The sequence below is a fragment of the Solenopsis invicta genome, chromosome 12, assembly GCF_016802725.1.
Source record: "Solenopsis invicta isolate M01_SB chromosome 12, UNIL_Sinv_3.0, whole genome shotgun sequence".
Lineage (NCBI taxonomy): Eukaryota > Metazoa > Arthropoda > Insecta > Hymenoptera > Formicidae > Solenopsis > Solenopsis invicta.
Genome location: NC_052675.1, coordinates 18,937,606 through 18,961,440, shown reverse-complemented (window position 1 = coordinate 18,961,440; position 23,835 = coordinate 18,937,606). Strand labels below are relative to the sequence as shown.

Sequence of the window (23,835 nt, the reverse complement as noted above, 5' to 3'; positions counted from 1 at the left end):
AAATTCCACCTTTCAGATTTTTAATAGGATTATCAAATTTGTAAAAGAAGAAAGTTTTATATCTATAAAGTTATATGTAATATCATAATTTAAATAAAATTGATAAGTAAAAAATATAAAGTAAATAGCAGCACTACACGCAATGTAAGTATACTTTTGTTACTATAATTTTGCATGTTATTATATATAGTGTACATGTAACATCTTAGAAAATTGTTATAACTAATTTGATTTTCAAAAAAACAGAAAGTGTTATTAATATACAGGGTAATTATTAATAACTGTTCCTACTTTTTACCATAAAAACACGCATTTGTAATTTCTAATATAATAATATTTTAGAAATGCGTATCCGTCGGTAAACGTGGAAACAGTCATTAATAATCACCCTTTGTGTATATACATTTTGTTTTTTACTATTTATATATGATATTATGATATTATATACACACACACACACGCACACGCACACGCACACGCACACGCACACGCACACGCACACGCACACGCACACGCACGCACACACACACACACACACACACACACACACACACACACACACACACACACACACACACACACACACACACACACACACACACACACACACACACATACACATACACATACACATACACATACACATACACACACACACACATATACACATACACATACACATATACATATACATACAAACATACGTATATGATATTAAAAAACAGAATTTAGGAAATGTAAGTATATATAAATCACAGGTTATTTTCAACAAGGAATTGCGTAATATTTACCAGTAATGCGTGTTTGATAACTATTTCGTTGAATTTTCAAGCTGGCAACTTTTCTGAGGAATGAAACGTCACTTAAGACAGCTCGCACCAAACTGAGGAACATTACTACCCATGTTACTACCTATTGTACTCTCGCGCTTGCGCAGTCCATTGTCATACGAGTCCCTTCACGAAGTATTGCTTTAAGGGAAATAAACATCTGTTACATAATTGCTATGCAATCGATCGTTTACACCTCTTGCGAAGTAAAGGTGTAAATTCTTTCGCTCTCTCACAGTGGTATTTCATTCTACATATCACTTAAATTAAATGAGATAATTGGTTTTAAAAAAATTTAAATAAAAAAGTAAAGTTATTGAATATTCATCTGACAAACCAAAAAGTAAGCAAATCTATCTTTTCTCTATCAGTTGCATTTTAACATTCATGAAGAAATGATCTGTGTAGACTGTTTGCAAATCAGCCTCAATCGGTTACTGTTGCTCGCAATTGGTCTATGGCCTTATCAGCAATCTGTACTTGTTCGACTTCAATTCTTTCTACTTTTTGGAATTTTAATGACTTTTATTTTATTTCAGGTACATTTATATTTTTAATTACATGATTATGTAACAAATACAATATAAAATTTTAATATGCATGTGTCTTTCTAGCTGCAAATAAATGCATATTGATAAATATACATTGATAGAAACATTGCAGTTCACTTATGATATTATCATTGAATTCTTTTTGTTTACAACAATTTATTTTTCAATTAAAATTATACACATTATAATAAATATAAGGATTTTTAATTTTTAATACCATTAATTTTTATTTCTTATATCATTATGCATTAAAAAAGCAATCGGTGATTCATGACTAACAATCATTTCACCCGACAACAAAATAGCAATATTATGAAATTCGATGTAAAAAATATTTTTGCAGTTTACAGCATTATTGACTTCTAAATGTACTCCGGATTTACTCATCGAGGTTCTTTCTTCTGCGTTATTTTGCGTTTTTTTGGCGATTAAATACTTTTCATTTAATATTAATACCGAAGATGTAAGTGAATAAAATTCTTGTACATTTATTATGTATTATGCTTATAAACAAACAAGCCTTTTCAAAATGTAGATTTTAATATATGTATATAAATATTATATAGATCTAATTTTTTTTAAATTTAATCAAACAAATAACGACAAAATTTTGTTAAAACAATAGATAAAATGTTTGTTGGAGCAATTGCAGCATATGTATGATGAGCTAATTGACAAGAACGAAATTGATATTATAAAAAGACATGCTAGTTTTGCAAAACGTTATACGATTGGGTTATTATGTAAGGCAATGGCTTTTGTTGCACGCAACATATATTACACGAAACATGTCAAAAGTTAGGCCCGGTTAAGTACCCCAAAAAAAAAGAAAAAGAATGTTTATTACTAATACAACAGTTGTACAGACCTGCTTGATTTTTTTAAATATTATAGCCACTATTAGTTTCTAAGTACTTTTGATACGGAGAACAAACATCTTTTTATATTTTCTGCATAAAAATCCGCCGCTAGACTTCGTAACTCGCGGGTTTATTCTCGCAACAATTATAAATCGATGAGGAAAGATTGAACGAAGGAAAATAGAGGAGAAGTAGACAAAAGGCAAAAAGGTGTAAACTGCATGTCACGGGCGAATTGAAAGACATTGAAAGACATTTGAAGATTAAACGAACTTGAAAAGTGAAGTTCGATCTTAATTATGCCTGGGTCTCGTCCGGATGGACTTACTATGTAGTTATACTCCTGCTCGTGTTTCGACAACAGTGTTCACAGAAATAAATTCGCGCGCACCCCGCCGCCGCGCGGTGGCCCGCATCGCGTCACGTGGTCCGCTCTGCGCCATCATACTCATTATTTTCAAAGTGTTGAGGCAAATCGTCTATATAGAGCCGTAATCTTGGGAGGGTAAAAAAGGGAAGCATGGCAAGTAAGCCTATATTTCCTTTTTGGGTGTGGAAGGTCCATCCGGACGAGACCCAGGCATAATTAAGATCGAACTTCACTTTTCAAGTTCGTTTAATCTTCAAATTATGCCATTGTGTCTCGTCCGGATGGACTTACTATGTAGATGTTCAAAGAAAGATTTGCCTCACTCTAAATCACTATATAGTCTCTATCATATTTGGCGGTGTTTATACCGAGAACAACTCTTACTTCGCATAAAATATCATTTGTAACAGACCTTGTAACATAAACTAAAAATAAGAGGATTCGCCATAACGTGTGGAAAAGCGAAATGCAAGTTTAGGTATAATATGGTTTACATAAATAAGGCTAAACGGTGTTTATGTAGAAAAAACCGCGTTACAGAAGTCTTCCGGATTAAGAATCGGTCGCTTATAAAATCTTGAAAAGATTTGGGAATCGCCTGACCATCCCGCCGCACGTTTAATTAAGTCTGTTGTAACTCCATTTCTATCTGCCAATGAAGTAGAGGCGTGTCGAGTGCTGTGGGCCGAGAACAACTCGCTCCGCACTCCACACTCCTCTAGTCCCTTGCGCAACCATCGACTTAAAGTTTGTACGCCAACTGCTTTATGAGGTTTTTTGCAAGCTATAAATAAGTTGTCACATTGCGCTGCGCGTAAGTTTTTGGTGATTCGTAAATAGTGTTCTAAAATATGGGCGATACATAAGTTCGGGCGGTCAGAAAAACGGGCGAAGGTAAGTATTGGTTGCGGACGCCCTGGGGCAGACGTCTTAACTCGGTCCGGAATTCTAATGACGACTTTCTCTGTCGCGAACATAATTTGCGAAATTTTGATGGCTGACAACGTTTGCGCTCGTTGTCCTGAGCCCAGTGCTAGTAACAAAACAAGCTTTGTAGTAATGGTTTCTAATGACATAGTGTCATATGGAAATATTTTTGCTAATTTGGCGATCACTGGGGCTGGATCCCAAATAAAATCATAACGGGGTTTTTGAGGTTTTACAATGCTAGCCCCTTTGCAAAAGCGTTTTATTAAAGGATGGTCGCCTATTTTATTATTTGAAATGAGAGAAATTGCTGAGCGGGCAGTGTTAAGCGTAGAATATGATCCTGCGTTTTGTAATTCTTGAGTTAGAAATTCCAACACTTGGTTGACTTCTGGCGAAAATAGATGAATCTGCTGTGTTTGACAGAAGTTCCACCAAGCTTGAAGTGGGCGAGAGTATTGTTTAATTGTAGACTTAGCTAGAGAGGCTAAGATCGTGTCTAATGCTGTTGCCGGTACGGCCCGAGCTTGGAAAGCTTCCCTGATAACTTCCCTGCTGCCAGGGAAAGGTTTCTCCACTGAGGGTGTTGGTCCCTAAAAGGAGATGATAAGAGCGAATGAGATGGCTGAAAAACAATTGGGTCGTTAAGTAAGAGGTGACGAAAGGTGGGAAACCATGGTTGTGAAGGCCACCATGGCACAACCAAGACCCCCGTTGCCTCGTCGTCTATTATTTTGCGTAAGACCTTAGGCAACAAAATAAATGGAGGAAACGCATAAAAGAAGAAGCAATGCCAGTTTATAGTAAAAGCGTCTATCGTCCATGAACCTGGGTCCGGGAACCGCGAGATATAAATATCGTTTTTTGTATTAATTGCTGATGCGAAAAGATCGATATCAAAATCTCCAAACTTCTCTTCGATCACCTTGAATGCTTGATTTGATAGCGTCCACTCCGTGTTTACATCTCGAACTCTGGATTCACTATCCGCGATAACATTGTTAGTAGAAGCAATGTAAGAAGCGTGGAGATAGATATTTCTCTCCTCACACCACTTCCAGATTTCTCTGGCTATTTGTGATAGTAGGAGGTACCGAACTGATCCGAATCTATTCACGTATGAGAGAGCCGTTGTGTTGTCAATGCGGAGTAAAATGTTACAACTGTGTAGATCCGCTGCAAAGCATCTTAGTGCGTTAAAAGCTGCTTTTAACTCTAAAATATTAATATGGAGAGACTTATCGTCAGGTGACCACCATCCGCGTGTACTTTGATCATTGCAAGAGGCTCCCCAACCTGTTAGAGATGCGTCTGAAAATATTTCGCGTGTAAATGGATTTGAACGGACAATATTGAATTGCTTGGTATTTGAAAAAATTTTGGTCCACCACTCAAAATCTTCTTTTAAATTACAGGGAATATACATTTGTTTAGAATAATTTCCAGAACAGGTTTTTAGAGCCAAGTATTTTTCTCGCTCAAAATTCTTTATATATAAAGGCCCGTATTTAACGGCTGGACACACTGCTACTAAAGATCCGATAAAGCTCGCAAATTTCCTAATAGAGCAGTGCGACTTGCTCGACATGTGTCGTACTAGCGATAGAAGTTTTTGTCTCCTGTCAGGTGGTATGGCTATTGACTGTTGAGTAGAGTCAAACATGAAACCGAGGTATCTACATCGCGATGACGGATTTAACTGAGACTTAGAATAATTTATAAGGAAACCTAAAGATGTAAATAACCGCAGTGATGCATCGACATTATTCGCACAATCTTTGGTCGATGTTCCAAAAAGCAGTAAATCATCGAGATAGATTACTGACTGGAAACCTTTTTCTCTTAGGTTTGTTGTATATTCTTCTGGCGTTGAGTTGACTGTGTCGGTGGTTGTGATTTTCTGACCATTTTGCGAGCGACTTTTTCGACCGTCTGAGCGGTATTAATTTGCTCAGCAAAGTTGGCCCCAAAAAGGCAGTCGTCTACCACTGCTGCATCTGATACCGTTTTTGCCAAAAAATTGAGTGATGGGACAATAAATGCTCGTCTTGCTTGCGACAAGCGGTAATGATGATCTGCTAAGAGACGAATGCCCTCCGCAAGTTTTGTGGCTGCATTTCTCGCTTCTTCCGAAACCTGAAGGATTTCAAGATTTGCCAAATCTGAAAAACCTGAGCCGATGGCGTTTAGCGATGCTCCTACTTGAGCCTGAGCCTGCAGTTGATGCTTGTCTCGAACCCTAGCCGTACTGCCTAGGTTAGGGAGAATTTCCCCATTTAATTTGGGCGGGCTGAGAAAAACCAGATCCTCTTTCGGTTCGTACTTAACGAGGAGTGTGTCTCTCAACTCGTTTTTAAGCCCTGTGCGAACGTCGGTTTTTGCAGTGCTAAGAATACCTGGTAGCCATGATGCGGTCGGAGGCCGCTGAATTTGTTCGCCGAACAGTTCTAAGACGAAGGAGTCTGGGCCCGTCGTTTCTCCGATAGCGTTCGTTTTGCTAGTATCCATTATTATGGTATCGTTAAATACGACGTTGTTAGTTCTCGCTGGACTAAGAACGTCAGCACTCCCTGAAAAGGAAAAGAAATGGTCTTGCAGAACGGAACAGTCGGTTGTGCTTCCTCTTTGCCGTAACATACGTACGGGTCGACAAGGAAACCCACCTGGTTCGCTGCCCCGACCGTTACTGGTCGTCTGTTCGTCTGCGAGCCTTTCGGGAGTGTGAGACACATCGCCTGAATCTGTCGAGATTCCCGCCAAAGAAACTAGATTCGCCGATCTGTCGTGTTTCTGCGGAACGGCTGTTCCTGCTGGAAGCTCTCGATTTTTCATGAAAACGAGAAACTCGTTAAAAGTTTCTAACAGTCTTACATGTTGCTGCGATGAGATATTGCCGGGCGCGTGGCCGAAGAGGTTAGGCGGGCTGTTGGAGGGGTTACGCGCTTTTTCCCGCGTTGACTCGTGATGTCTACGTCTTTTCTTGCTAGAAGGACTCGATAGATCCTCCCTCGAAGAATTGCGACGTTTCCTGTGCTTTGGCATTGCGTAAAAACACACTGTCCTGTGAACTGACTTGTTGAGTCTTACACGAACAGAAACATAATGAGTATGATGGCGCAGAGCGGACCACGTGACGCGATGCGGGCCACCGCGCGGCGGCGGGGTGCGCGCGAATTTATTTCTGTGAACACTGTTGTCGAAACACGAGCAGGAGTATAACTACATAGTAAGTCCATCCGGACGAGACACAATGGCATAATCTAAAAGTTTCAGCAATTTCGCCTTCTTATGCAACCTTTTTAGGGTCTACTTGCATCAAGTGATTTTTAAAACGTGACTATGTTTTCAATGATTTGAGGAAAATATGGAATTTAACAGTAATTGAATTAGTGGCGAATTTTTATGCAGAAGGCATACAAGAGCTTGTGCCCTGATAGAAAAAACGCATAGAAAAAGTGACGGCTATGTAGAAAAATAAAAAGTAGGTATGTACCAGTAATAAAATTAAATATTTTATTAGTAATAAAGTTAAATATTTTATCAGTAATAAAAGTTTTCTTTTCTTATTTTATTTTATTTTTTTTATGTCCCATAAACCTTTACTTTTGACATATACCTTGTATTTCTAAGCTAATTAAATTTGCTTTACGAGTAATTAATTTTTTAATGTTATTCACTTTTCAAGTAAAATAATTTTTAAATATTCAGTGACAGCCATATTCTTCACATTCTCTCTCATTTTATACTTATTTTGGCCGTATATTTTAAATCTTCTGTTTGCTACAAATGTGACTCAATCACGTTCTATGATTATAACTGAATATTTCATCGATCAAGAAAAATACTACTATTTGATATTGTTTCACGCTATCGCGGCCGTGGCCATAGATGGTACTGCACTATTAGCGACGGGAGCAATGTTTATAACTTATCTAAAGTATGTGTGCGGAATGTTTCAAATAGCCAGGTAAGAGAATGCATACCAGATAATGAAAATCTGAGAGATCGAAAAATTAGGGAAGTATAAAGCGTTCCATTATTCATTTAAAGTACTGGAATTTATTCGAAATTTTTCAGAGGCTTTTCAAATATTTCTTTAAAAAAATAAACCATTTCAGAAAGGTTTCAAAATATCTTTGCCATGTTTCAGAGATGTCACTGAGATAGCAAAATGTCTGTGATTCTTGCATTTGTAACTTTGCAGAATTATTGTTGATCGTAATTCTTTAAATATAATAATATAATAATATTTTAATATATTATATTCAAAAAATTATATGTATTAAAAAATTACAATATAAGTTATATATAAAATACAATTACGTTTATTTTATGTTTAATTTGTTACGTTCTTTTAAATTTAAATTACCCGCAGACCGATAGTCAGTTTGTTACTTCCGCAAAAGCGACATTTATATACTACAAGAAAAAGTATCGAGGTGTCCCCCTCCGATTTTGACAAGCCTTTAATATGTTGCAGTACAGATAAAAGGGACACGTATTTTTTTATACGTGCCAGTTTTCACTTTTAGGACGTAAAACATCCCCTTCAAGGAAATCAATTTTTTTTTTCAAAGCGTATATCGTCAAAACTATAAAAAAAAATTTCTAATCAAAAGATTTTGTTTATAAAAAGAAATAAAAATTTTTTAAACATAAGTAAGTAGTAAAAGATTGTTAAAAAAATTTTTTTTATTTTATTTATCACTGTTATAAAGTATTTTTCAAGCCATTCAACTATCAATTAAAAAAAAATTTTTTTACACTTTTCCCACCACTTATCTTTATTTTTTTTTAAATAAGCAAAATCTTTCAATTAAAACATTTTTTTCTACTTCTTATAATTTTGACGATAGACACTTTGAAAGAAGAAAATCAATTTTCTTTAAAGGAGTATTTTACCCCTAAAAGTAAGAGCCTTTATTTTTATCTGTATTACAACATATTAAAGGCTCGTCAAAATCGGAGGAGTTATGAGGATTGAAAGTTACAGTATAATAAAACTTTCAAGCCTTATAACTTGGAAAGTGTTTAACGAAGAGTAATTTACTTATAATGTTTTGTACTTATAATCATGACAGCTATTAGATTTTGGAATTAAAAGTAGTATGTTCCATTTAAAAAAAAAATCTATGTGATCTTGATCTGAGCTTGACGACGCCATCCAAAGCCAAACCAATTGTATCTTCTTATATCCTCTTTCAAAATCTACAACTTTTATAAGGATTAATTTTCGCTGCCACCCATACCTTCGGAATAAATCGCGTGAACAAATTAAAATGACCTACTCAGTATTAACTAATAAAACAGAAAGTTTCCCTAATTTTAAAAAGCCCAATTCAAAAATTTTTATGTGATAGATTTTAACAAAAGTTCCATTAAAACATTTTATATTACAAATTGCAGAATGTTTTCAGAATAGCTGAATATGAAATGTGAAAGATTGAAATCTTTCTGAAAATTTTTTGCAATAATTGGGATATGGGAAATGCCATGTAAACTATATGCGAGTTTCAGTATTTGCAGTGAATTTTGACACGCAGCCTTAATTAGAATAAAGAATAAATTGCTTGTAGTTATCGAATAACGCGAGTAATAACATTCAAAAATGAAAAAAATAACCTGCAAAATGAGAATTTGATTTGTAAGGGAATAATTCGTGCCGTGGATATGCATCGTAAAGCTATGCAGTTGGTATTTATATAATAGTAATTATATGTATTTGTAATAATTGTTATAATGTATATGAATGTACGCACATATAATACTCTTTTTCTATTAAAGATTTTGCGACACGTTAATATCTAGATTTAATGTATCGTACTTCTTTTTCATAGCATTTGGAGTAATTTCCGAAAGTCTTAATTTATTTCAGGTACTGTCTTGCGTTTTCAAATATATTCACGCATATAGTAGCAATACCAGATTTTTATAGACATTTCTGATTAATTAATAATTTGTTTTATATTATCAATGTCATTTTTATTGAGAATGCTTTTATATTTTAGATTTTTCAAATAATATCGTTCAAATGTGATATTATGAAACTGATGTTGCACGTTGTATTTTTTCTCATCGAACTTATATATCTGATAATAGGCAGTAATTTTGCGCAAGAAATTATAGATTATAATGATGATGTATACGTTGCCGTATACGAAAAATATTCATACGATAATATCGTGCATATTCGTTCTACAGAATATTACAATAATAAACATTGTTATTTAATTGAAATATAAATGCGGTAAAAATTATTCTCAATTTTTCGTTTACGTTTAATTATTAATTTGCATTATGACGCAGGTACGGCGTTCCCTGGTACGTGGCTCCGATAAAAATACAGAAAATGATAATATTTCTATTGCAAAGACGTACTAAAGCGTTCCATATACAAATTGGTGGAATATTTGTAGCGTCGTTAGAAGGTGCAACTACGGTAAAAAAAGTATATGTATTAACCTGTATATTAAAGTATGATATATTTTGAACAAAAAAATAAGCTTATATTATTGCAGTTGTTGAGTGCCACAATATCATATTTCACTGTACTTTACTCTACGAGGCAGTAATGCAAAATACATTAATTAAAAATAGAGCAAAATAATATATAAGGATATTAATAATTAAGACAGTTTTGTCTGTTATCTTGAAAGAAGCAGAACTCAATAGATTAGATAAGATTGTAAAGATTGTAAAAGTTGAAAAAATACGACATGTAAAACTATAGTTTGTAATAATAAATGGAAAAATACATTTTACCAGTAATAATGGATTATTTATTACATTTATTATATTTATTATTATTATATTTATTATATTTATTATTAATGAGTCAATAATTGATAAATGTAAAATGTAAAAAACAAACTGTCACTTTTGTAAAAGATCAAAATAAAACTTACGACTTCACGGGGTACGAAACGAATAAATAATGCGCTACTAGAAATGCAAATTCGCCTGCGCGATCTTTGACAAATAATTTATACGGTTTTTTTTATGAGAAGTAAGTATTCGTCCAATTATCTTATATCATTCAATCGAACTAACACAGGTGAAATTGTTAAATTGCGCATGTTTCGATCTCACAGTGTAATATTTCGTTACATTTTACATTAAGTTAAATTAAACAATTTACGCTAAAGTTTGATATAAAAGTAAAAAAAAATGAAGTTATAAGACATGCAAATAGTGAACTGAAAGAAGAAAATAAACGAACGACTCTCTCCGTTGTCACACGCATGCACATGATCGTGAAGAAATGATCTGTACCAATTCATTACACATTGGTCTGAATAAATGTTTGTTACTCATAGTTGGTCTATGGCCTTATCAGCAATCTAAACTTATTCAACTCCAATTAACTTTGTTTATTAGTGTTTTGATGACATTTATCTGGGTTCAGGTACGTTAATATTATTTTAGTTTTATAATTATGAAATAAAAAATATAATATTTTAAGAATCTTTTACTTTGTTTTATAACAGTTTTAGTATATTAAAACTATTATAAAATCATGGAAATGTTATACATATGTATCATATCGACATTGATTTTATATGTATGTTTATATGTATGTTTTATATGTACGTTTTATAGAATGTAAAAAGTTTTCTAATACCTTAATACATTCAGTAGTCAAATTAGGATTATTTTCTGATTAAACAAAAAATGAATAATTTTAATGCAATTTTAATGCAATCTTATCATATAAAATCTCTTTTTTGTAGTTTACGGTATTTTTTACTTCAGAATGTACATCACAATTACTCATCAATGTTCTTGGGTCTGCATTATTTTATGTTACCCTTGCAATTAAATATAGTTCATTTAGTGTTAAACTTGAAGTCGTAAGTAAAACATACTAGATGACAATCGGGAAGATCGTCATCGTAAGTTAAATCGTTGTTAATGACAAGCGGATAGAATAAAATAAATTAAACTCTATACAGAAAAAGAAGTTATTTTTATTAGCGCATTGTAAAAAAGAAGTCATGTATAATCTTGTAAAAATAAATATTACAGAAACAGCTAACAATTAATTTATCGCTAATAATTTACTACGTAACTCAATAATTTGAAATAATTGATGTTGAATTTAAACTTGTATAATAATCAAGGTATTTTTTGAAGCTTTAAAAATTACGTACATTGTTTAACATTAGTAACTAAAATTATTTTTAAAAAATTTCTGATAAATTCTTTTTTTTTTTTAAATGGTTGTCTATGTCGCAATTTTCTAAATATATAATTATTTATTCATGCAATTAGCCAAATTTTATTATTTATAAAATTTATTTTTATATGTTTATAAATGGATATTTTTTTCGCACTATATGTAGCAACAATGACGAAATTTTTCTACAGAGTATACAATGTTTAATTCATTTTATTCTTTCCCTCCATTAATTTTAATTACATAAATAACAACTATTCAGCTTCAACAATTCCTTAAATTTTATGTGATTTAATATATATTGTATTTATGTGTTTTATTTTTGGAAATAAATATTTCTGAAAAATAACGCAGATAAACGCAATTTCTTTCACATGTGAAAAAAATAGCAATATTGTTAAAATGACAGGTAAAATATATGTTGGATCAACTGCAACATATGTATAATGAGCTAACTGACGAAAATGAAATCAATATCATAAAACAGTATGCTATCTATGCAAAACGTTACACCATTATATTTACATGTAAGACAACTGTTTTCAATTTGTATGAAAAACAAATTGCATATTATATTTTGAAAATTAATCGATGAATTTATTATAATAAATCTTTTTATCAAAAGAATTAATTCTTAAACATTTTTCAGTGCTTGTTGCATTAATGATATTGATTTTTATTTTACATTCGACTTGGTTGAGCATTTGTGACATCGTACTCCCTATAAATGAAACTCGAACACATCTTTCGTCGCTTGCGACAGAATACTTTGTCGATCACGAAAGATATTTCTACTTGATATTTTTCCATACAAATGCAGCCTTTATCATTGGACTACTCACAATGCTAGCAACGGGAACAATGTTCATAGTTTACTTGCACTATGCGTGCGGAATGTTCCAAATTACCTGGTAAGATAATAAATATAAAAACACATGTAAAAATGTTCAAATGGGAACATTAGAGAGACCAATTAATATTGTCAAAGGATTCATTCGCAGTTATCGTATCGCAGAAGCAATTACACACGAAACTTTACAAAAGAATAATTTACAAAATGAAAACTTGATTTACAAAGAATTAATTTGTGCTGTGGATATGCATCGCAGAGCTTTAAAGTATTTATGCAATAGTATTATATAATAATTGTATATTTAATATAAATATATTTAATTTAATAATTACACTGATGCATACAGTAATATTATATTGTGTTATAATAATATAGTTATATTATAGTAATATTAATCTTTTTTGAAGATTTTCTGACTTGATAATATCTAAATTTAAATTAATGTTCTCCCTTTTGATATTAGTTGGTGTGATTTGCGGAACTTTTAACGTTTTTCGGGTAAATACTGTTTTTTTTTTGTTATAATATACTTATAAACAATAAAAACGAGATCAAATACTACCAAATTTTCATTTGCAATTCAAATTAGTAGTTATTTTGTTTAACATTATTGACTTAATTTTAACGACAATTATTAAAATGCTCTTGAACTTTAGGTTTTTCAGTTGACATCTTCTGAATACGACATTGAAGAACTTTCGCTACGATTAATATTTCTCATCGTTCACTTTTCTTACATGTTTGTAGGCAACTATCTTGCGCAAGAAATTATAGATCGCAACAATGATGTATTTGTTACTGCGTAAGAAAAATATTTACGTAAATAATTATATGCGCACATATATTTATTAGATCTTTCTTTCTCAATGTAATAAGCAATGCACTTAATGTACCATGATAAAATTGTTCACAGATTTTCTTTTCTCATCTATTAATTCGTTATGATGTAGGTACAACGTTCAGTGGTATATAGCTCCGTTGCAAATACAAAAAATAATACTGTTTCTTTTGCAAAGGGGAAACAAGGAGTACACTATAAATATTGCTGGATTATTTGTGGCATCATTAGAAGGTGCAGCCTCGGTAAGAGACATATCTTTCAATGTGTTAAACGCAGCATATATGTATACGTTGAAACATAACATATTAAATTTTTTTACAAACAAAAACTCGTTCTATCACAGTTGATAAGTACTGGATTGTCGATTCTCACGGTTCTTTATTCTACACGAAGTTAACCAAAAAAAGTCAATTAATAGTAAAACAATAAAGAGATAGTACAGTAGAATAATGAAGAAATTAGACAACTTATAAGCCGTAATCCAAAGACACTGAATTGACTGACAGTTTCGATGGAAGAAAAATTAATTCTAACAAAAAAAATATAAAAGTATTTAGAATTTGAGTGCGATTATCGCTGAAAGATCCAATGTAACTTACAAACATACAAAGCACAAGATGAATTACAATACATATGACATTACATTACCGAACTACTGAGTATATGTACAAGAATATTTTTTTATAAGAAATAAACAACCGTTCAATTTCGCATTAATCGTTAATAAATTATTAACCCAATTCTTATTATCTAGCTTTAAGAAAAATTTTTTTTATTGATAGCAATTAAATTTTTAAATTTGAATCTCAATCTTCTTACAGTTTTTTCTTTCACTCGTAAATATATTATTCAATAATTTGTGTAGAACATTCATTAATATTCAATTTCGAAAAATTTGTGTATAAAAAGGAATGTAAACAAATAAATGAAATTAATTAAAATCGAATGCTAATTAAGATATAAGACATTATGAGATAATAGACTACTGTGCACTACTGTGCATGACAGTAAACGTGATTACAATAATAATCATTAGCAGAAAACATGCAATTTTTTAATTACACTCAAAATATTTCATAAACTTTAATTTTTTAACATCTTATTTTGTAATGTAACGTCGCTGGAGTAAACTGCGCTTGCCTAGACTTCAATAAAGAAATCATTACGGATTGCGTCAAATTCTCCACCCGAGTGCTTCTACATAGCATTTTTTCGATAAACGTTCCTTAAAAAAGTTTCAAAGTGCTCAAAAATAAAAATGCCGTATGAAAATTGTCAGCTATTGGTATATTAGCGGCATTAAAAAACGGCCGAACACTAAATGAATAATTCCATAAGTAATCGTTAAAATTCGTCATCTATGTAATAACGATGTAGCAGTGAATTAGAGAGATAGGTACTCGTGTGCAATAGATACGTGATTAGGAAAAAGGGAATGTAGAATAAGAGAATTGAATGAGGCAGAACGCCGAGAAAAGTCAGGAAAGGCGAGAGCCAAATTCAAGATCAAATCCTTTGAGCCAGAAGATCTGATCAAAAGAATGTGTAAGACGTTGTCTTCATTGAGAAAATCCAAGGGTATAATAAAGAAGAAGAAAGACGCAAGCGGCAGAAGAAAATTGGCGGTGAAAAGAAAGGACGAAACAGTAATAATGGTTTCAGGACGACTGGCGTAAAAGAGAGCCGGAAAGAAGAGAGCCCGGCGAGATACAATACTCGATGATACGTAGTTTCTGTGCACACAAAGACTCTCATACTCTTTTTTTTACAGAGAGGTGGCAAACTTTTATCTGTCGCCAATATATTTGTGGCATCCTTGGAGTGTTTTGCTACGGTAATAATCACACACTACCTTAAACACACATCACTCTTCTATTGATAATAGAAGAAAAGACACATTCATTGCAGTTATTAAAAACGTCGATGTTTTATTTCACTTTCATATGTTCTGCATAGCAATGACACCAAGGTATATTATCCATAAAAAAAACACAAGACTATAAGGTAATTTTCATTATTAAATGAATAAAACGTGATTTAAGCTTGCATGAATTAAATGTGTTAAGATAACGAATTTTTTTAACAAAAACATTATTTTTGCAAGATGTTAAATTAAATAAATACAGAGGCATTCAAAATTGTAAAAACTGTAATAACTGTAAAGTGATAATGTACAATATATATTCGCCGTCGCTCTAATTTTATTTAATTGGTTTTACGAAAAAGATTACTTTTTGTAAATGTAATAAAATTTTGCATAATTACACTATTAAATAACATGCAAAAAATTTTTCTTTAATTAGTTTTATTCATATATCAAACTTTATTATATAATGTGTCACATATTTTCGATCTACTTTATTTAATTTTTAAAGCTTTTAATATAAGGTCAATTAATAGTGTAGTAAAATAATAAACAAATTCGTTAAATTCGTTAAACACAATTTATCATAATTAAAAAGAACACTGAAGTGATCGTTTCGATGGAATTGTGAAAAAATGTTAATTAAAAAAAATATTAATAAATAATTATTAAATTAATAATTTATACAAGGTCCAGAAATTTTAATGATAATGCTTGTATACAGGTAGAGAGTATTATCAATAAATTTATTTAAATCGGTTAACTCAAATTACCAAATTCTACCTTTCGGATATTTAATAGGATTATCAAATTTGTAAAAGAAGAAAATTTGTATCTATAAAGTTATATGTAATGTCATAATTTAAATAAAATTAATAAGTACAAAATATTTGAAGTAAATAGCAGCACTGCACGCAATGTAAGTATACTTTTATTATCCTAATTTTGTATGTCATTATATATAGTATACGTATAACATATTACAAAATTTTTATAAATAATTTGTTCCTTGAAAAAACAATAAGTGTCAATATATATATATATATATATATACACAGAACTCTTTTACTATTTATATATAAAATTAAGAAACAGAATTTAGGAAATGTAAGTATATATAAATCAGAGGCATTTTCAACAAGAAATTACGTAATATTTACCAGCAATGTGTATTTGATAATCATTACGTTGAATTTTCAAGCTGGCAACTTTTCTGTGGAACGAAACGTCACTTAAGACAACACGCACCAGACTGAGGAACGTTAAAACCTATTGTACTCTCGCACAGGCGCACTACATTGTCATGCAAGTCCCTTCACGAAGTATTGCTTTACGGAAAATAAACATCTGTTATGTTATTGCCACGGAATCGATCGCTTACCACCTTTTGCGAAATATAGGTGTAAATTGTTTCGCTCTCTTACAGTGATATTTCATTCAGCCTACATTGCATTCAAATTTTTTAAATTAAATTAGACAATTGGTTTTAAAAAAATTCAAATAAAAAAGTAAAGTTATTGTATATTCATTACTTTATTTTAGGTACATTTATATTTTTAATTATCTGATTATGTAACAAATACAATATTAAATTTTAATATGCAGTATCTTTCTAGCTGCAAATAAATACACATTGATAAATATACATTGATAGAAACATTGCAGTTCATTTATAATATTATCATTAAAATCTTTTTGTTTACAACAATTTATTTCACAATTAAACTTATATAAAAATACATATAAAAATATATATAAGAATAACTACTACTACATAAATTTCTCACATGTAGTGCGAATGGACTTAAAAAACTTTTACTCGTTCAGTCGGTGAGAGCAACAAAACAAATTTTCTGCCTGAATATATTACGTAAGCATAAAATTTCCTTAATTTTCAAAGGCCCAATTCAAAAATTTACATGTAGTAGATTTTAAAAACAATTCCATTGAAACATTTTATATAACAAATTGCAGAATTTTTTTAGAAGAATTATATATTAAATGTGAAGGTTAAAATTTTTCAGAAAGTTTTTTGCAACAATTGGTATGGGACATGCAACGTGAACTCTATGCGAGTTTCAATATTCGCAGTGAATTTCAGAACGCAGCCTTAATTAAAATAAAGAATAAATTTCTTGTAGTTATCAAATGACGCAAACAATGACACTAGAAAATCAACAATACAAAAACCTGCAAAATGAGAATTTGATTTGTGTGGGAATAATTCGTGCCGTACATATGCAATACAAAGCTATGCAGTTAGTATTTATATAATAGTAACCATGTGTATGTATTATAATTGTTATAACGTTCATAAATGTATGCACATATAATACTCTTTTTCTATTAAAGATTTTGGGACTCGTTAATGTCTAGCTTTCATATAATGTACTTCTTTATGATGACAGTAGTAGTAATTAGCAAAAGTCTTAATTTATTTCAGGTAATTTATTTCAGGTAAATACTGTTTTGCGTTTTTAAATATACTTACGCATAATAATAGCAATACAAGATTTGCATACACAATTTTAATTAATTATTAATTTGTTTTATATTATCGATTTCATTTTTACTGAGAATGCCTTTGTATTTTAGATTTGTCACATAATATCGTCTGAATATGATGTTACAAAACTGATGTTGCACGTAATATTTCTTTTCGTCCAATTTTTATACATAATAATATGCAATTATTTTGGGCAAAAAATTATGGATCATAATAATGATGCGTATACGTTGTCATGTACGAAAAATATTCATACGATAATATCGTCCTACTAATGTTGCAATAATGAACACCGTTCTTTATTTGAAATATGAACGCGGTAAAGTTATTTTCAATTTTTTGTCTTCTTTAATTATTAATTCGTTTGTGTTTCTATATATGGATCTACGAGGTGTGTTCAAAAAGTATCGCGAATTTTGAATTTTCGCGGGTTACGTATATTCGAATTTCGATCTTTTTGTGGCGTTATGTTGGTACTCATGTCTCTCACTTATGCCGACAAGCTCGGCCATTTTGAATGTTCACTTAATTGTTGACAGCTGCTTTGCTTGCACGTGTTTTGGATCGTCTTCGATTTTTACCTATTCAAAAAAATGGATCAAAGAACCTGTATCAAATTTTGTGTGAAAAACGAAATTAAGTGCGCGGATGCATTCCGAATGTTGACTGTGGCATACGGAGAAGCTACCTTGGACCGAAGCAACGTTTATCGGTGGTACAAAATGTTCTCAGAAGGCCGAGAAGATGTGAACGACGTAGAGCGTGCCGGACGCCCGAGCACTTCAACACAGACGAAAAAATTAATGAAGTGGAGAAAATGGTATTGGCCAATCGTCGAATCACCGTTAGAGAAGTTGCTGAGGACCTAAACATATCGATTGGCTCGTGCCATTCGATTTTTATCAATGATTTGGGCATGAGACGGGTCGCCGCGAAATTCGTACCAAAATTGCTCAATTGCGACCAAAAACAGCATCGCATGAACATTGCTAATGAGATGTTGGACTCTGTCCGCGACGACCCAAATTTGCTCCAGAGGGTCATAACTGGTGACGAATCGTGGGTTTATGGTTATGACGTGGAAACCAAAGCTCAATCATCTCAATGGAAGCTGCCGCACGAACCAAGACCGAAAAAAGCGCGCCAAGTTCGGTCGAATGTGAAAGTTTTGCTGACAGTTTTCTTCGATTGCAGGGGCGTGGTGCATCATGAGTTCTTGCCACAGGGTAGAACGGTCAATAGGGAATATTACCTGCAAGTTATGCGCAATTTGCGCGAAGCAATCCGCCAGAAACGCCCGGATTTGTGGAAGAACAAAAATTGGCTTTTGCACCACGATAACGCCCCTGCTCACACATCGTTGCTTGTGCGCGACTTTTTGGCCAAAAACAACACACTAATGATGCCGCAGCCACCGTATTCCCCAGATCTGGCCCCCTGTGACTTTTTCTTGTTCCCTAAACTGAAGAGGCCCATGAAAGGACGACGTTACGCTACGCTTGACGAGATAAAGACGGCATCGAAGGAGGAGCTGAACAAGATAAAAAAAAATGATTTTTTGAAGTGCTTCGAAGATTGGAAAAACCGTTGGCACAAGTGTATAATATCTCATGGGGATTACTTTGAAGGGGACAAAATAGATATTCATGAATAAATAAATAATTTTTGAAAAAACACAAAATTCGCGATACTTTTTGAACACACCTCGTATATTCCCCTGTTATTCATTATTTCTATTATTATGAAATTTGGTACAGAATTTTTAATATTGTTGTACTTATATACTTTACTGTGTGTATGTGTATGCGAGATGATGCTTTTAGCGACTGGCATGTTACTATACCTTAAACCTAGCGATCAGCTATCAACGAAACGTATCCGACGAGTGTTGGAACTAATGAAGCATATGGAGTTATGGGGATAAAATAAGGCGACTGCGCTTGCGCAAACGATTCTGAAGCCTTGTAGAAACTTTTCGGAGGGAAATGAATATCCATTGAATTTTCTTCAGCGTCAAATCGATCGCTTAATAATCTAATCTTGCTCTTCTCGAGCAATTGTACGAAATTACACGCAGTATATTTGAAATTTCATCTTGCTATTTCACACCGGTTATTAGCTATAAGTTTATAATAAATTATAGAATTAATGTTAAAATTTAGAAAAAAAGAAAAACTTTACCAGACAAAAAAAAGACATATGTAAAATTTTCTTGGCATTTTACAGTCAGACATATCTTGATACTTAACTTATAGACATGAATACTTCAGAAATTCAACATTTTAGTCTAAATCGAATTCTTTTGCTTAGTGTTGGTTTATGGCCCTACAATCAATCAAAACTCGTTTCGTTGCAACAGATCTTACTTTTTGGCTTTCAAATAAGTTTTGTTATATATCAGGTACGCGCTAATACCTCTTATCATATTTAATATTTTAACATTAAATATAATTGTTATACAATATAAATTATATTTGATTATAGAAAGAATATGATACAATTTAATTATATAATGAATTTATTCTAGTGTTACGCCCGTGACCATGAAATCTTCGAGGATTTCACGCTCATTCTGGTATTTGACAGCCAGATTGCAAAGATCGACACAAGACAAGAGAAAGTCGCTTGTTGGTTCGTGTGTTGCTTCTGAATTTCTGTCTTGATTTTCACCTTTGCCATCTGGCCGTTAAATCCTCAAAAATTTTACGGTCATGGGCGTAACATCACTACATGTAATATAAAAAAGTTGAAAATATCTGATTATTATAACTATACACAAAGTGTGAATTATAAAATAATTTATAATGCAATTATTGATTGTAGGTTATCATATTTTTCATCACAGAATTCACAATCAGTTTAGCAATCACAATATACTACATCATATTATTTTATACTTTATTTATAATTAAATACAATTCTTTTTTGATTAATAGTCGTAAATTAAAATAATGAATATTCACTATACCGTTTTCTCTGTACATTAATTTTTTTCAAAATATTTTTCTACATAATAAAAAACGTTGCAAGTAAAATATTATTAACACAATAGGTAAAATATTTACTGGAGCAGTTTATGCATGTTTGTAACGAACTAAAAGACGAAAATGAAATCAATGTTATGAAAAAATATGCGAGAAGCACAAAACGTTACACGACTAGATTTAAACGTAAGAAAACAACTATTTTTTTATCCAATACGATAAATAAAGTTAAGTAAAATAATTTTAAAAAATTATATTATTGAATTAATTTATATAAGAACATTCTTACCATATTTTATCACATTAAAACGTTTAAATTAAAATTACGTAATTGAAAATAGACATGTAGGGGAAAGTTGCTGAAAAAATATCGCTTTATTAAAACAAACATTTTCAATATTTTATCTTTCAATATTTTCATCACTAAATTTTTGTGCAAGTTTCACTGAATTTTGCTGAAGTGGCTGCGTCAGCTTAATAGACATCTCCTTTTCTTACTTATTTGTATGTAAATATAGTTGCATTTCTTTATAAATATACTTTAATAATTAAAATTAAAATAATAATTAAAATTAGAGTATTAAAAAAAAAGGCTTAAAGTGCCTATGTGACTATTTTTCTACAAACATGTTTTGCAACACAGATATAAAGCTGAAATTTATAATAAGAACAAATAATTACAATTCCGATATGCAGTATCAGTTCATAGTAAAAAAATATTTATATAATTAATTTGCTGTGTAGTACTGCTGCTCGTCTCTCTACTTGCCGGTATGATGATGACAATGTGGCCATGTATTCTCGATATTGTTGCACCCAGAAATGAGTCTCGATCAAATTTCTGGATATCGTTTTTGACTGCACACTTTGCCAATCAAAATAAATATCGTTATTTAATGTTATTATTCGTGAATGCAACGTTTTGCATAGGATCAATTACAATGCTAGCGACAGGAACGATGCTCATCGGTTATATTAAATATGCTTGCGGAATGTTTAGAATCGCTAGGTAAAAGAATAATCATATGTGTAAAAAAAATTAGCTTTGAAATAAAATCGTATAAATCATTCCAAACAAATGCAGAAGAATTGTAACTTTGACAAATATGTTATAGCTACCGTATTGAACAAGCATTGACGATTAATAAGACACATAAAAGTTTCAAGAACGAAATTATGACTCATAAAAAATTATTTGCGCTATGGACGTACATCGTCAAGCTATAGAGTTGGTATTTATTTGGTTATGCTTGTAACAATATATATAATAACATTTTCATATATTTGTAGGCTGTGCAAATATTTCACGTGCAATTTTGATGGGACGTTCTTCATATTAGTAATAATTGATGTGGTTATATTAAGCCTCAATCATTATCGAGTGAGTTTCTACTCTTCTTTTTAGATATAATAATATGTACAAAAGGTATGTGAACATAATATCTATATTTAATATCAAGTGAAGATCAATTCTGGATAATAAGTTTACGTTATTACGTAAAAACGTATATAGTGTATGGGCAGATATAGTATATGTGCATTTTTTAATTTAATCATTAAAAAATTATTGTAATCAATATTTTTTTAGTGTTGCCAATTAATTATTACTGATAGGACACACCTTACAAAAGATAGTGTACTAAAAACATTCTTATTGTACACTTATTGTGATAAATTTTGTTGTTGTTTTAGATTTTTCAATGTTTGTCAGATGGAAGTGACAAACAAGAACTGATACTGCATGTCGAAATTGTAATTATCAGCCTTTTATACATGTTCCTAGCAAACTACGTTGCACAAGAAATTACGGATCATAATAATCACGTATTTATCACTGTGTAAGGAACAATTCATATATTCACAACAAAATATAAGTAACTAGTAAATGAAATGAAAATATGCATGTATCTAAAAATGTCAATAAGTCTAAAATTGTTGCTGTATTTTTCTATACGTTTCAAATCTTGTACAATTATATTTTTGTATATTTTTACTACAGTCCCGAATTTTCAATTTCCTGTTATTTAATAGATATAATGGTCACTGGTATATAGCACCGTTACATATACAAAAAATTATATTATTTTTGTTACAAGTGGGCAACAAAACATTTGGCCTGAGTTGTGGCGGATTGTTTACAGGATCTTTATATACCTTCGCAACAGTAAGAAATATATTACTCACTATAAAATATACGAGGTGCCTGATAAAAATTAATTATTAAACTTTCGCATAGAAGTAGGATGAACTGAATTAATTCAAAAAATCGTTCCTTATTTTAACATTTTCGCAATAATTAACGAGATATTAATTTATAAAAATAGCGAAATTCACACAACTTATCGCCAAATATAAGCACGCAAAGATATACAAATTTTGATGTGTGATTTACGCATCGCTTCAATGTCGCTTGTAAAGAACTTTTGCGTCCATAGCAATATCGACCGCTGGACAGCCACATTTTGCCGAACGCTTAGAATTGACGGTTGGCCAAGCAAATTCAGTTATTTTTAATAATTAATAACTCATTAACTACTACTAAACTCATAAGATAATACAGAATTTTTTGACTTATTCTACTCCATTCCATATATACACGAATGTTTAATCATTAATTACCAGACACCATATATATAGATTTTAATGTACCAGATACACAAATAAAAAAAAAACACAATTTATTACAGCTAGTGAATACGTCAATGTCTTACTTCACCGTTCTATATTTAACACAGAAGCTTTGACATGTGAATATATCATCTAATAACATATTAGAGAATTAAGTAAGTACCTTGATAAAAAAATTCTACAAAATTCCGTGTTTTGACGAATGCGAACTATTACTTCCATACTGATTACGTCAACGTAAAAATATTTATTATCTCCAGGTGAATTACACAGAGGTCTCGGCCTCATTACGCGGACGTGTTATACAATGAAAGAGATCTATTTAACTGTTTGATTAAATATAGAAAATGTAAAACGTTTCTTCTTTAATTTTAAATCACAGCGCTATACACACACGAGCGCGCGCGCACGCACACACGCGCACACACACACACACACACACACA

The 23,835-nt window shown here is 31.5% G+C and overlaps 3 protein-coding genes and 1 long non-coding RNA gene across 4 annotated transcripts; 3 read left to right on the top strand and 1 right to left on the bottom strand.

Moving 5' to 3' along the window:
• The first annotated feature begins 640 nt into the window (after positions 1-640).
• LOC105198335 lies at positions 641-23,744 on the top strand. Its single transcript, XM_039455430.1, has 21 exons — positions 641-1,369; positions 1,725-1,844; positions 2,007-2,124; positions 7,247-7,506; positions 10,752-10,943; positions 11,269-11,388; positions 12,124-12,241; positions 12,364-12,625; positions 12,716-12,832; positions 12,975-13,065; positions 13,224-13,369; positions 13,518-13,650; positions 13,752-13,800; positions 14,834-15,054; positions 15,180-15,242; positions 20,306-20,409; positions 21,984-22,143; positions 22,455-22,600; positions 22,794-22,926; positions 23,450-23,545; positions 23,651-23,744. Exons 1-20 carry the CDS (start codon positions 1,226-1,228, stop codon positions 23,504-23,506), a joined length of 2,754 nt encoding a protein of 917 aa, XP_039311364.1. The 5' UTR covers positions 641-1,225; the 3' UTR covers positions 23,507-23,545; positions 23,651-23,744.
• Positions 3,100-6,694, bottom strand: LOC120359126. The gene is made up of 2 exons (XM_039455610.1): positions 6,202-6,694; positions 3,100-6,108 (listed from the first exon to the last, which is right to left on the bottom strand). The coding sequence occupies exons 1-2, from the start codon at positions 6,578-6,580 to the stop codon at positions 5,381-5,383; spliced, it is 1,107 nt and encodes a 368-aa protein (XP_039311544.1). The 5' UTR covers positions 6,581-6,694; the 3' UTR covers positions 3,100-5,380.
• LOC120359136 lies at positions 9,396-10,309 on the top strand. Its single transcript, XR_005575946.1, has 2 exons — positions 9,396-9,977; positions 10,057-10,309. It is a non-coding gene; the product is annotated as an uncharacterized LOC120359136 (long non-coding RNA).
• LOC120359133 lies at positions 19,923-21,204 on the top strand. The gene is made up of 2 exons (XM_039455644.1): positions 19,923-20,179; positions 20,831-21,204. The coding sequence occupies exons 1-2, from the start codon at positions 20,036-20,038 to the stop codon at positions 20,996-20,998; spliced, it is 312 nt and encodes a 103-aa protein (XP_039311578.1). The 5' UTR covers positions 19,923-20,035; the 3' UTR covers positions 20,999-21,204.
• Positions 23,745-23,835: the final 91 nt, after the last annotated feature.